Below are 13,708 nucleotides of genomic sequence, written 5' to 3'. Positions count from 1 at the left end.
TTCATTAACAATGAAAGAATACCTATTGTCAAAAGCCCTTTTTTTCCCTGCTGGTGGAAACTTAAGCTCCCAGATATCATTTGTGCCTCCATTTATTTGGTTCTCACCATTAACTTGGGTCTTCTTGTTCTTTTACAGCTGGTTTGCCATCCACCCAGTTAGCATGAAAAACACCAATCATCTTGTAAATAGTGACAACGTAGGTTATGCATCTTACCTTTTTGAGCAAGAGAAGAACAAAGGTTATCTACCTGGAGAGGTGAGAATTTATGTCACTGAAAGCTTCATCTTAATCACTGAGTATCATCATTCATGCATGTTCAGAATAGCTGATTCAGATCTTCAGAGGAAAGTGTCATCATGGATATTACATACTGAGAATTCTCCATCCTCTCTTATCAGGAAAGAAAAAATTTAAATGATTATTGACTTTGTGTCAAATACTATTTATATTGATGACTTCATAAAGTTTCAGTTAGTTGGATTAGGAAGAACAAATTAAAGATTTTTGCAACATATAATAGTTTTTGATCAACTTGGATATGAGATATGAGAAACTGTTGATGTTTACTTTTGTTTTCAAAAAATATAAAATTATTAAGCACCTTCTTAATGCTGTAGGAATCCAAATGAGGGCCGGGAATGAGTTCTCTTCTCTGGTCCAGCCTTCCCTCTTAAGTTCCTTTGAAAGACTTTGTTCTACTTTCCTGCTGCTGCTGCTGCTGCTAAGTCGCTTCAGTCGTGTCCGACTCTGTGCGACCCCATAGACGGCAGCCCACTAGGCTTCTCCGTCCCTGGGATTCTCCAGGCAAGAACACTGGAGTGGGTTGCCATTTCCTTCTCCAATGCATGAAAGTGAAAGTGAAGTCACTCAGTCCTGTCTGACTCTTAGTGACCCCATGGACTGCAGCCTACCAGGCTCCTCCATCCATGGGATTTTCTGGTCAACAGCACTGAAGTGGGGTGCCGTTGCCTTCTCCGTACTTTCCTGCAATATGGCCTAAGTCAGAGACAATCCTAATCCATTAGACTGGTATTTGAAATGCAGTGAGTGATGGGATCAGAGCTGGGGGGGGGGGGGCGGTCCCAGAATCTAGTCCGTGTACTTCAGGAAGCTTGTCGGCTCTGTGTAGATTGTGGACTGCTGATAGGTAAGTGGTGAGGAAGGACCCTGCTCTGCTTGACCACAGCATCCAAACCCGAAATGCAGGAGGATATATGACGAGATGAGAACCCCAGGCCCTAGACTAGACTAAGTGTTCTGTTATAACAATACTAGCCCCGTGAACATTTGGCTTGACTTTTTAGCTCCTTTATTGACAATCTTCTATTTGTTTTTTAATTTTAGCCTGTTTTTTAGGAAAAAGGAAGTAATTTCCCATTATTTTTTTTAGTATAAGAAATGACACATAGTCTCCTATGCTTGATTATCTCTTTCCTTAAGTAAATTTAAGACACTTAAGGTGAAATGGTAGACCAGTTAGGTTGAGATTAAGGTCTTACCCTACTGAAAAAAGATTATATGTAGTTATTTCTGGTTGAAGAGATAGAGAAAAGATATGTGGAGGGCAAGTCTGGATGGTGGATGCTAATATTTAGGTTCAGTTGTACAGCAGAAACATCCAGATTGACTCTTTACTTTTTAAGCCAATAGGCTATTTATTTTTAAAGGAAAAATGGGTCTCTGAGTTCCAGGTACAACACCAAACATGAGATCATGGGTTGGCATTTTATAACTTGTTGCACATTGTATTTCTTGTCAAAATGTTGCTGTTTGAGACACAAATTTGAAACTCTCTTAAAATAGTTTCACTGATAATTGGAATATTATGAGTAATAATATATATGTTGACTGCAATGTGAGTCTTTACAGAAACAAAAATCTTTCTCAGAATATTGTACCTGAGAAATATCCTCCTTTTATCCTGTGCAAATGATTTTGAATAGTTCACCAGAGTGGGTTGAATGTCTGCCTTTTTAATGGAACTCATTGCAGTAAATAAGAAAGTATACAAGGCAATTGGATGTTTCTTTTGGCAGGGACCGTATGTAGCAGCTTTTGCTTCATCAAATCTGGGAGATGTTTCCCCCAATGTTCTTGGCCCGCAATGCACCAATACGGGAGAGTCTTGTGATAACGCCAATAGCTCTTGTCCCATTGGTGGGGTAGGTAATAATGATATTAAATCTTTGTTTTTGTATCTCACAGACATTTTATGTTTAAGTAATCACTGTTTATTTACAATTATGTTCTCCTCAAGTATACTCTGGCCTACTTACTGCTAGCATTTGCTCTTCTCAAAAGCACCCACTAAATTTTGATTGGATAAAATTATAGTTTTCCATTTGATGCTTATATTTTTTGAATGGTAAGACAATTTAGTAAATGTCACAGATTAAATATCCTTTCCTAAACTTGGACAGCTTGATACATTTTGCCTTGGCATTTCTGAAGTCACAATTTAGTACAAAAACTGCCTGCCTGAGACATTTCTCTCCGATTATCACGTCTTTAGGGTTTTTCTAAAAATGTAACATCAAAATTCTTTTTCTTATAAATTACAAAACAAAAAAAAAAAAGTGTTGCTGTGAAAACTTGAGGCTTCACTTGTAGCTCAGTTGGTAAAGAATCTGCCTGCAATACAGGAGACCCAGTTTCAATTCCTGGATCAGGAAGATCTCCTGGAGAAGGAAATGGCAACCCACTCCAGTATTCTTGCCTAGAGAATCCCATGAACAGAGGAGCCTGGCAGGCTACAGTCCATGAGGTTGCAAGAGTCGGATATGACTTAGCAACTACACCACCACCACCACAAAAACTCAAACCACATGGAAATCTTAAAGAGCAGTAAAAAGTGAAAGTCCCTGCTTACCTTCCTCCCCTCCACCTGCTCCTTTTCCCCCAAATTACCACTATCACACCTGTTCCTACATGTGTGCATCCATGAACAATATTTTATAACTTATTTATTGAGATTTTTTTTGTTTTTGTCCAGAATTTGGGTTTTCTACCTAATTTGTCTTTTAAAAATCTCTTTATCACTCGAGATAGTTCTGTGTAGTAAGCTTTACACTCAACAAGTGAGGCTATACCACTGTTTATTTAACTGCTTCCCCTCATCTGCATTTAGATTTTCCACCTTTGACATGAGCAGCAGGGTCTAGTTTCTGGTTCTTATTCTTTGTGTTTACAGAATATTTCACCTGTGGTATTGCTTTTATCAAACACTATGTTTGGGCTATTTATTTTATCCCAGTCAAGTTCATCCACCCAATGAGAAATATATTTTTAACAATTATACTTTTCTCTTATACTTTACTATTTTATAAAGTCTTCCTATTGTAAAGCAATGATACCCCAATTTTTAAAAAAGTAAGAAAAAAGTCTTCCTACACCAGAAACTAATACAACATTTTTAATCAATTATAATTCAATGAAAAAAAGTCTTTGTTACCCTTCATTTACAAAATTTTTACACATTATTAATTCACATTAGAGTGGATGATTATTTGTTAAATTCCAAAATTCATACATGAAATGGTTAAATAAATTATGATACGTATTTGCAATAGAATATTATGCATCAATTTTATGTCTTATGTTGAAATAGATGAATTCTAGCAACGTTCATTGCTCTAATTCCAGAATGATTTTGTTTTTCATAATCTGTAAATTGGGAGAACATCTGGAAAGAGATGCTGGAATGTGGCTTTACAAAAACTCTTTTTGCCGGGACTTCCCTAGTGGTGCAGTGGTTAAGACTCCGCTTCCTGTGCAGGGACCTTGGATCCAGTCCCTGGCTGGTTGGGGAACAAATGTCCGACAGGCCACACAGCCAAAAAGAAAGTCTGTTTGCACAGATTCGCTTTTCATTTTCCATCCCTTGAAAGAATCACTTATTTCACTAAGAACATATCTCGCGTCATTTTGTTCCAGCCTAGCATGTGTGTGGCTATGGGACCTGGGCAGGATATATTCGAAAGTACACAAATCATAGGACGGATAATATATGACAAAGCAAAGGTAAGCTGTGGGCCCTGCTGCTTTTATCGTCATTCAAAACTATACTTTAAAATCCACTGACATTTTTCATTGGGAAGTTGGTCTTTGTGAGGAAGACAGCAAGAGCTCAAGCTGCGCCAAGGAGTCTGAAGGTATGAATGCTGTTTATTGTCAATCAGGAAGGTTGTTTCACATACCGCACAGGAGCCTCTCTCTGACTGCTTGTGACTGACTTCCTACAGGAAGTACATTTAAAAGCAGGTAATCAGGAAAACATTCTTTCAGCCAGAGTGCTTGCTTCAGGCAGTTAGATGATAGATTGTAGTTTTCAATTAATGTAGTATCAGATATGACCATACTGACCCAAATTCTCAGAAGTCTCTGGGGCCTTTGCCTGCCAAGTCCCCTGACCATTTCCTATCTTTTCTTTTGGGACAAGATAAAGCTGAGTGGCACAATTCCCAGTTCTTGCAGTTTGCATTCAGATTAGCCCTTGGTCTTTTTTGATATGGCACAGATCATCCATCTTATTTAAAAGATCTTTTGATGAAGAATCTGGTTTCCAGAGAGCTTACTACCAGTTACTCCACCCTCCTTCCTCTCCTAAATTTTACCTCTCCTAAATTTCTAGTATGCTCACATAGTTTGTATCAGCTCCCATGAAGATGTTTCCAGGGGAAAAGACAAAGGATAGCTTTGAGCTCAACCATCGCTAATAAAGATAGTTAAATCTCTGCCTTTTTATAGCTTCAGTTCAGTTCAGTTCAGTCGCTCAGTCATGTCCGACTCTTTGCGACCTCATGGACTGTAGCCCTCCAGGCTCCTCCATCCATGGGTTTCTCCAGGCAAGAATACTGGAGTGGGTTGCCATTTCCTTTTCCAGGGGAATCTTTCCAACCCACGGATCGAACCCAGGTCTCCCGCACTGCAGGCAGTCACTTTAACCTCTGGCTTTAATGAGCATGCCCATCAGTGTGTGTGTGTGTGTGTGTGTGTGTGTGTTTATGTAAATATTGTGTCTCAAGGGTTCTAAACTGTTTCAGGAGCAATTAAGGAAGAACAAAAGCACCTTTAAAAACAGAAGACACCAGCCAGCCTAATTGCTGCAGTTTCTTTTTAATTACTGTGGTCTCATCAGCGGATTGTTCTAAATTAACAGATTCTATTTAGGGTGTACACCTGTGACACAATTTGGCATCAGAAATTTTAATACCATTCTAAGCCTAGAGACATTGAGATCGGTCCCACATTCTCAGCAAGGCACAACTTTCCTCTTAATGAGGGAGGTGGTCGTACAGGTCTTAAGAGACTCAACAACACAACAACAACAAAATCAGGGGAGGTGGGCTGCAGCTGGTGTTTCTGACTTATCTCTTGAGTTCCCACACAGCAGCGGAAACTGGAATGGCAATAGAATGAAAATGAGTTAGGTGTCAGGCATGGGCACTGGTGCTGAAGCAGGGTTTGCCTCCTCTACTGTAGGATAGAGATGAATAAAAACAAACATTGCCAGGGGCCTCCTTGGTGTTTCAATGCTTAGACTTCACTTTCCAGTGCTGACTGATCCCTGGTAGATAAGCTAAGATCCCACATGCCTCAGGCCAAAAAACCAAAACACAGAACAGAAGCAATACTGTAACCGATACAATAAAGACTTGAAAGAACACAAGCATTTCTAAATATATTTTTATTCACATTTCCCATAAGATTAAAAAAGGAATTCATATATTTCTCATAAGATTAAAAAAGCATCAATTGATCCTATTGGAAAAAAAGACCATCAAACGATGGACAGTGGGTGAGAGAACTGATGCAGATGAAGTGGCTCCTTAATTCTCTCAAGTCCCTCTTTGGTATTAGCCCCTGCCAGAGAACTCAAGGACTATGAGAGGGAAAACTCCATGAGAGTCCCTGAGGAAAAATTCTTGTTCTCTGCAAAGAAGATAATTTGGTCCGTCTACTCCTAACCTGCCTTGGTGGCTCAGATGGTAAAGAATCTGCCTGTGATGCAGGTGACTGGGATTTGATCCCTGGATGAGGAAGATCACCTAGAGAAGGGAATGGCTACCCACTCCAGTATTCTTGCCTGAAGAATCCCATGGACAGAGGAACCTGGTGGGCTACATTACAGTCCATGGGGTTGCAGAGTTGGACATGACTGAGCAACTAAGGCTTTCACTCCTAACCTTAAAATTTCTTGACTGTCTTTCCAGTGAGGTTGGAGCATCTTGTGCCATAGCCTGCATTGCTGGAATGTCGTATTTGTGGGCAATAAACCCAGGTCAACAGTCTCAGGGCCTTCAGGTTTCTGGGAAGTCACTGTGGGTTTGGTGGAGAGTTGAAAATGCTCTGGCTAATCAGCCAGCACCACATTACTTGACTGAAAGATGCTTTTCCAAATTGGCACTTTTTGGGTAAAAGTGTATAGTATTCATTTTAGCTCGTTTGCTTTTCATGGTAAGGCTGTGTGGGTTTTCTAGGAACTGTATGAGTCTGCCTCCCAGGAGGTAACTGGGCCACTGGCTTCAGCTCATCAGTGGGTGAATATGACGGATGTCACTGTCTGGCTCAATTCAACACACACAGTAAGTGTCACTGAGTCATACTGATTATGTGCCACAAGGGAAAAGCTCTGGGCTGATCTTATCATTGAAGTTCAACTTCTGTTTCTTTTGTTTGTTTTAATTTTTTTTTCCTTTAGGTAAAAACGTGTAAACCAGCCTTGGGCTACAGTTTTGCAGCTGGTACAATCGATGGATTTGGAACCGTCAGTTTTACTCAGGGTGAGGTGCAGTCTGATCAGGTTTATGGTTCTAGATTCTGAACTTCAGGATTCTTTTCCTTAACAGGGTTTCACATAGCCACTACATTTACTATTTTAATTTCTAAAATTTAAGGGTAGGTAGGCTTTCCAGGTTTGTACATGATTTCTCAAGGGTCAGTATCTTTCATAATTTAGCTTTCCATGGATTCAGATAAGAATCAGAGATTCTCTCTGCATTTCAACCTGTGGAGGAATAGTTTTAAATTGGGCAGGAATGGAGTTGGAATGGTGCAGAGTAGGAGTGTCATTTTAACACCCACAATATGAATTGGCCCTTCCATCTGGTTATTAGTGTCTTTTTCCTGGAATTCTTTATTGGAGCCCAAATTCCTCAGAACAGAAGACTTTAGAAGCATAAAGCATGTGATCCTGGGTTTTCTTCCTGTGTGTATTTCCATGATTATTGTAGGTTTTATACTTTATCCTGATTATCACTGTGATAACATGCATTGGAAAGTACACAAAGTTAAAAAAATTGGAAAGTAGCACCAACAGGCAATATTTTGGCTTATTTTATTCTGGTCTTCTATATACATGTATATTTTGGAACCATTAGTTGAAAAATAAATACAATTGTAACATAATACAGTTGGCATCATCTTGCCTGGCAATATTTCATCTAGCTTGGTCTAATGTTCTAAAAAAAATAATTTTTGATAGCTTTATTGAGATGTAATTCACAAAACATAAAATTCAGTGGTTTTTAATGTGTTCACAGATACATGCAACCGTCACTGCCATCAATTGTAGAACGTTGTCATCACCTCAAAGAGAAACCCTGTACATTTTAGCCATCACAGCCCAGTCCCCATCTCTTCCAGGCCTAAGAAGCCACGAATCTCTATCTCTATATTTACCTCTTCTGGACATTTCGTATAAATGGAATCATAAAAATACGTGGCTTTTTGTGTTGGCTTATTTCACTTAGCATCATGTTTTCAAGGTTCATCCCTGTTGTATCATGGATTCTAAAATAATTTCATTGCCTTTTTTCTTTTTAAAAATTGTTTTATTGAGGTAGAGTTGATTTCAGTGTAGTGTTAATTTCTGCTGTACAGCAAAGTGCCTCAGTTATACACAAATGTGTATATATATAATGTATATATATATATATTCTTTTTCATTTTCTTTTCCCTTGTGATTTATCACAGGATATTCAATATAGTTTCCTATGTTATACAGTAGAATCTTGTTTTTTATCCATTCTCTATATAATAGTTGCATCTGCTAATCCCAAACTCCCAATCCAGCCCTCCCCCTTGGCAATCACGTCTGTTCTCTATGTCTGTGAGTCTATTTTGTAGATAAGTTCATTATGTCATATTGTGGCTGAATAATATTTCACTGTATGGTTTTGTCGGATTTTATTTATGCATTCCTCAGCTGATGGACATTTGGGTTGTTCTGTTTTGGGCTGTTAGGAATAATGCTGTTATAAATATTCACGTCCAGGCTTTTGTGTGAGCATATGAGTTCATTTCTTTGATACATGCCTGGAAGTGGAATTGCTGGATCACTATGGTAAAATTCTATGTTTAATTATTTGAGGAACTACCAGAGTATTTTCAAATCATTGCACAATTTTATGTTCTCATCAGTTTCTCTCTGAAGATTCTAATTTTTTCACATCCTCACCAATACTTGTGTTTATCTTCCTTTTTTTTGATTCTAGCTACCCCTGGGGTGTGGAGTGGTATCTCATTATGGTTTTAACTGGCGTTTTCCTGGGATATTGACCATCTTTTCTTATGTTTGTTGGCCATTATTGTGTCTTACTTGGAGAAATATCTGTTCATGTATTTTTCTTATTTTTAAATTGGTCTATTTGTCTTTTTATTACTGAGCTAGAAGAGTTCTTTGAGAGTCCCATGTGTGCTCTATAAGTAGGTCCAAATAAGTTCATAGTAATTATATTTTCCTGATTATGTATTCTATGTTCTTAGGTTTTGTAGTTAACATAGCTTTTTCCTAGATTATGGGTGTTAGGCTTGGTGGTTTTTAATTGCTCGTGTGTGTGTATACACATAATTAAGTGGAGATCAAGAGAGGGTCTTTAGAGACCACAAGTTAAACAACTGGTACTTCAAACTGGAGATATCTTTTATAGCTCTCAAAATAGGAAAAGGATAATTCAGCTCATTGACCTGCATTTAATTATATCATATTTTAAAAATTGGCAACATGGTTGAGGAAGAGCAATAAAAACAAAACCTGAAAGATGTAGAACATGTATATTCTTTTACTCTATCAACCACATTGAGGATCTAATTAAATAATGGCTCCTACTTTAATATGAACAGGAAATTTTACCTCTTCTATTTTGCAAACTGTTTGAAATCATTGAACAGCAAACTTAATAAAATCTCTCAAAGTTCTGAAAGCATTGTTGTACAACATTTGTCAAAATGATGGTATTTTTCAGAGGGTTGCAATCATATTAATCATAACATTCCTAATAGGGATGACAGAAGGCAATTCATTTTGGGACACTCTTCGGGATCAGGTTCTGGGCAAGCCATCTGAAGAAATCAAAGAATGCCATAAACCAAAGCCAGTCCTTCTTCAGACTGGAGAGGTAATGCATTTGGATTATCATGGTGAAATTAGTATATTGTTATTTTTAAATTTATGAATTATCAGATATGAATAGGTCCGTGTTGAATAGTAGATCTGTGTATTATACAAATGTTCCCAAATTAAATTTTTAATATTAAAAATATGGATGCCATAAGTTTAAGGAAATAAGGGGTATGATTACTAAATATACTGACTTAGACTTTTACATCCATAGTAAATAATTGAAACAATTAGAACAGAGGAAAAGGAAGAATAAGATTAAGATGTATGAGCACAGAATTCCTCACAGAGAAAGACATCTCAGGTTATTTTCCAGAACTCAGGCAACATTATTAACTAAAGCAATATTCTTTAAATACCCTTTGGAACATGGATTTTCATATTCATGCCAGTGTTCATAATACCATGAATTTTTGATGTAGAAACAATTTTTAAATATAATTTTTTTTTCTAACATTTACTTAGAAGTTCTTCAAGAAGGAGAGGCAATGAAGAAATAGAAGGAATAGAGGGAAAGATTCTGTGCTAATCTGAACATGGTAAAGGATATAGTCTCTTGGAGAAGAAAAGTAAGGCAAGAGTTAGCAACTGAAGATTTAAAGTGTTATTTAGAGTAAAAAGAGAAATAATTAAGTATTTTCAAATGATGGTAATTCCTTGTTTGTCTTGTATAAGGATAGTCACCATGGTAATATAGGAGAACCTTGGTTATCTGTTACACATTGTGATTTCATAAAGCCACCAAAAACTTCATTGATGAGAACATAATTCCAGGTTAATGGGACACTGGTATTTGAAATTCACATTTTAATTCTAGATAGAATATTTAATACTACATGACTTAGAAAAACACCTGTGACTGTAGGATAAGACACTCAAACAACTGGAAACATTGAATATCCATTAACAAAGGAAATTCTGTGAGCAGCATTGGTCTCGAGCAAAGAGAGTAATATTCCTAACACAGTTTTCATGCTTTGGTTCCTAGCTGTTAAATCCTCATCCCTGGCACCCAGATATCGTTGACGTTCAGATTGTTACTCTTGGGTTCTTGGCCATCACTGCCATCCCTGGGGAGTTCACGTAAGTTCCTCTTTTTTATTTTGTGAGATTTTTGTGATAGTTGTAGATGTGTTTCTCTTGAAATCACTTCTTATCATGGGCAGATAACCCTGTACTGACTCTTTTGTATCCTACTGTGCTATGTATGGCCAATAGTGACAAATATTCCCAACCCTCTTTTGGTGGGGCCTCTGAAGAATAAACCTCTTTATGCCTCTCACTAGTGGGTATCTTTTTTTTTCTGAATGTTGAGCTTCAAGTTAACTTTTTCACTCTCCTCTTTCACCTTCATCAAGAGGCTTTTTAGTTCCTCTTCACTCTCTGCCATAAGGGTGGTGTCATCTGCATATCTGAGGTTATTGATATTTCTCCCGACAGTCTTGATTCCAGCTTATGCTTCTTCCAGCCCAGTGTTTCTCATGATGTACTCTGCATATAAGTTAAATAAGCAGGGTGACAATATACAGTCTTGATGTACTCCTTTTCCTATTTGGAACCAGTCTGTTGTTCCATGTCCAGTTCTAACTGTTGCTCCCTGACCTGCGTATAGGTTTCTCAAGAGGCAGGTCAGGTGCTCTGGTATTCCCATCTCTTTGAGGGTTTTCCACAGTTTATTGTGATCCACACAGTCGAAGGCTTTGGCATAGTCAATAAAGCAGAAATATTAGAATGTTAAAGCTCAACATTCAGAAAACGAAGATCATGGCATCTGGTCCCATCACTTCATGGGAAATTGATGGGGAAACAGTGGAAACAGTGTCAGACTTTATTTTTTGTTGGGGGGGGGGGCTCCAAAATCACTGCAGATGGTGACTGTAGCCATGAAATTAAAAAACACTTACTCCTTGGAAGAAAAGTTATGACCAACCTAGATAGCATATTCAAAAGCAGACACATTACTTTCCCAACAAAGGTCCGTCTAGTCAAGGCTATGGTTTTTCCAGTGGTCATGTATGGATGTGAGAGTTGGACTGTGAAGAAAGCTGAGCACTGAAGAATTGATGCTTTTGAACTGTGGTGTTGGAGAAGACTCTTGAGAGTCCCTTGGACTGCAAGGAGATCCAACCAGTCCATTCTGAAGGAGATCAGCCCTGGGATTTCTTTGGAGGGAATGATGCTAAAGCTGAAACTCCAGTACTTTGGCCACCTCATGCTAAGAGTTGACTCATTGGAAAAGACTCTGATGCTGGGAGGGATTGGGGGCAGGAGGAGAAGGGGACAACAGAGGATGAGATGGCTGGATGGCATCACTGACTCGATGGACGTGAGTCTGAGTGAACTCCGGGAGTTGGTGATGGACAGGGAGACCTGGCGTGCTGCGATTCATGGGGTCGCAGAGAGTCGGACACGACTGAGCGACTGAACTGAACTGAACTGAGTGGGTATCTTGAAGTAAATGTAAAAATTTGAGAAGTTATCATTCTAGATTAAAATTGTGCAGTGACTTATTATGTTAGCAGAAAGACTTTAAATAATATTAAAATACAGGAACATGAAACAATCAGTTTAGGTATTAGAAGCATGGAAACATGTTTTAAATTTGCTCTTTATGCCATATTTCCTGTCTTAATAAGTAGCAATTTTGTGTCTTTCCGTTGCTCAGGGCCTAAATCTCAGTCATCCTTGAGTTCTTTTTCAATTTTCCCTGCTTTAAATCCCTCAGCAAATTCTGCATGTTCTATTCAACACTTTCCATCATTCTGCCCCCACCCACCTCCTCCCCACTTGGGTCTAAGTCACCATTGCCTCTCCCTGGATTACTGCAATAACCATCTCACTTTCTTGCTTCTGCCTTACTCCTCTATAGTCTTTTCTCAACATTATAGCCAGAGATATCCCTATAAAGCTAAGTGAAATAATGTCACTTATCATAACCTTTCAATAGCTTCCCAACTCTCCAGAGAAACCTTCACACCTTTATAATATGCTGCAAGGCCCTCTGCGATCCTCTCTTCAGCAAACTGTCTGATCTGATTTTGTACCACTCTGTACAAAATTAATTTGCCTCAGTCACACCTGCTGCAGCCACCTTGGCTCCACTACAATTCTCAGACTACCAAGCATGCTCCTGTTTTAGGGCTTTTGAACTTAAACAGCTCCTTCTACCTGCAACACTTACCCTCCATATATCTCCATGGCCAACTCTTTCATTCCTTCATTTCTCTGCTGAAAACTCTAACAGAGATGCCAGTCCTGCTTACAGTACATGACACTGTTTTCAGTACTTCTACCAGCATCATTGCATCGCTACCACCACCACCACAATGACCACCACCATCCTCTTTCATCCTTATCCTGCCTTATATTCTGCATTGCACTTATTGTCATCTCACTTTTTAATTTTCTATTGACCATCTTCTCTTCCAAGAATGTAAGCTCCATACTGTTGAGTCCTCAGCAATTTCAAGTGGGTCTGGTATAAAGTTAGTAGCTCACTTGTGTCCCCATGTAATCCCCCAGGCTCCTCTGTCCGTGGAATTCTCTAGGTAAGAATAATGGAGTGGATATCCATTCCCATCTCCAGGGGATTTTCCTGACGCAGGGACTGAAGCTAGGTCTCCTGCATTGCAAGTGGTTTCTTTACCATCTGAGCTAAGTAAATGAATGAAGCGTAAGTTCTCTGTAGGCAGGAATAGTGTGCACTCTACTTGCCTCAGCTCTTGTTAACATAGAATGTAACCAATTGTTGACTCGATGAATGGAAGACAGTTGTGATCTTCTGCCAGTGATATTCACTGATTCTGTTTTCCTCCTTTAACTTATCTGGTTTTGGTTTAGGATTTATTTTGAAGATAGGGCAGTGTGGAAAAAAGCTCAGCCAGAACTTGCGTTGTTTCTCTACACTTTACTGTGGTGTAGCCAGGCTAACTTTTTGGCTTTCCTTACAAGTTTGTGTGTACCTCGCACCTTTTCTGTTCCTTTCTGTGTACCTTGCCTACATTCTGAATAGGAAACCACTTAGATAATTCTGTTTTCTTGACTCAGGACCATGTCTGGACGGAGACTTCGGCAGGCAGTTCGAGAAGTAAGTTACAAATGAAATAATATACCTATGCATTTTTATTTGGAAAAGAGAAGAAGAATTCCCTATCCTTGTGATCTGATACCTTTTAAATTAATCTTTGCTAAGATGATAAGAGTTTTACACTTCTTGAAAGTAAAGGCTGGAGGTGAATATGAAATATTGATGGCATAAGAATAAAATTAAAAATATAAAGGAAATATAGTAGGATTAAAATGGT

At 38.5% G+C, this 13,708-nt stretch overlaps 1 protein-coding gene across 4 annotated transcripts in view; it reads left to right on the top strand.

Moving 5' to 3' along the window:
• LOC133239117 (putative neutral ceramidase C) overlaps nucleotides 1-13,708 on the top strand; it is a 65,174-nt gene that overhangs the window by 27,019 nt on the left and 24,447 nt on the right. For 3 of the 4 annotated variants that reach the window (XM_061402677.1, XM_061402673.1, XM_061402672.1), the window contains 8 exons: nucleotides 139-259; nucleotides 2,041-2,166; nucleotides 3,938-4,024; nucleotides 6,484-6,588; nucleotides 6,705-6,786; nucleotides 9,287-9,402; nucleotides 10,393-10,487; nucleotides 13,452-13,491. In XM_061402677.1, the coding sequence (XP_061258661.1) occupies nucleotides 139-259; nucleotides 2,041-2,166; nucleotides 3,938-4,024; nucleotides 6,484-6,588; nucleotides 6,705-6,786; nucleotides 9,287-9,402; nucleotides 10,393-10,487; nucleotides 13,452-13,491 (772 nt within the window). The other variant, XM_061402674.1, reaches the window with a different exon arrangement.

The sequence above is a fragment of the Bos javanicus genome, chromosome 26, assembly GCF_032452875.1.
Source record: "Bos javanicus breed banteng chromosome 26, ARS-OSU_banteng_1.0, whole genome shotgun sequence".
In the NCBI taxonomy this organism is placed as follows: domain Eukaryota; kingdom Metazoa; phylum Chordata; class Mammalia; order Artiodactyla; family Bovidae; genus Bos; species Bos javanicus.
This window is presented reverse-complemented; position numbering and strand designations above follow the sequence as displayed.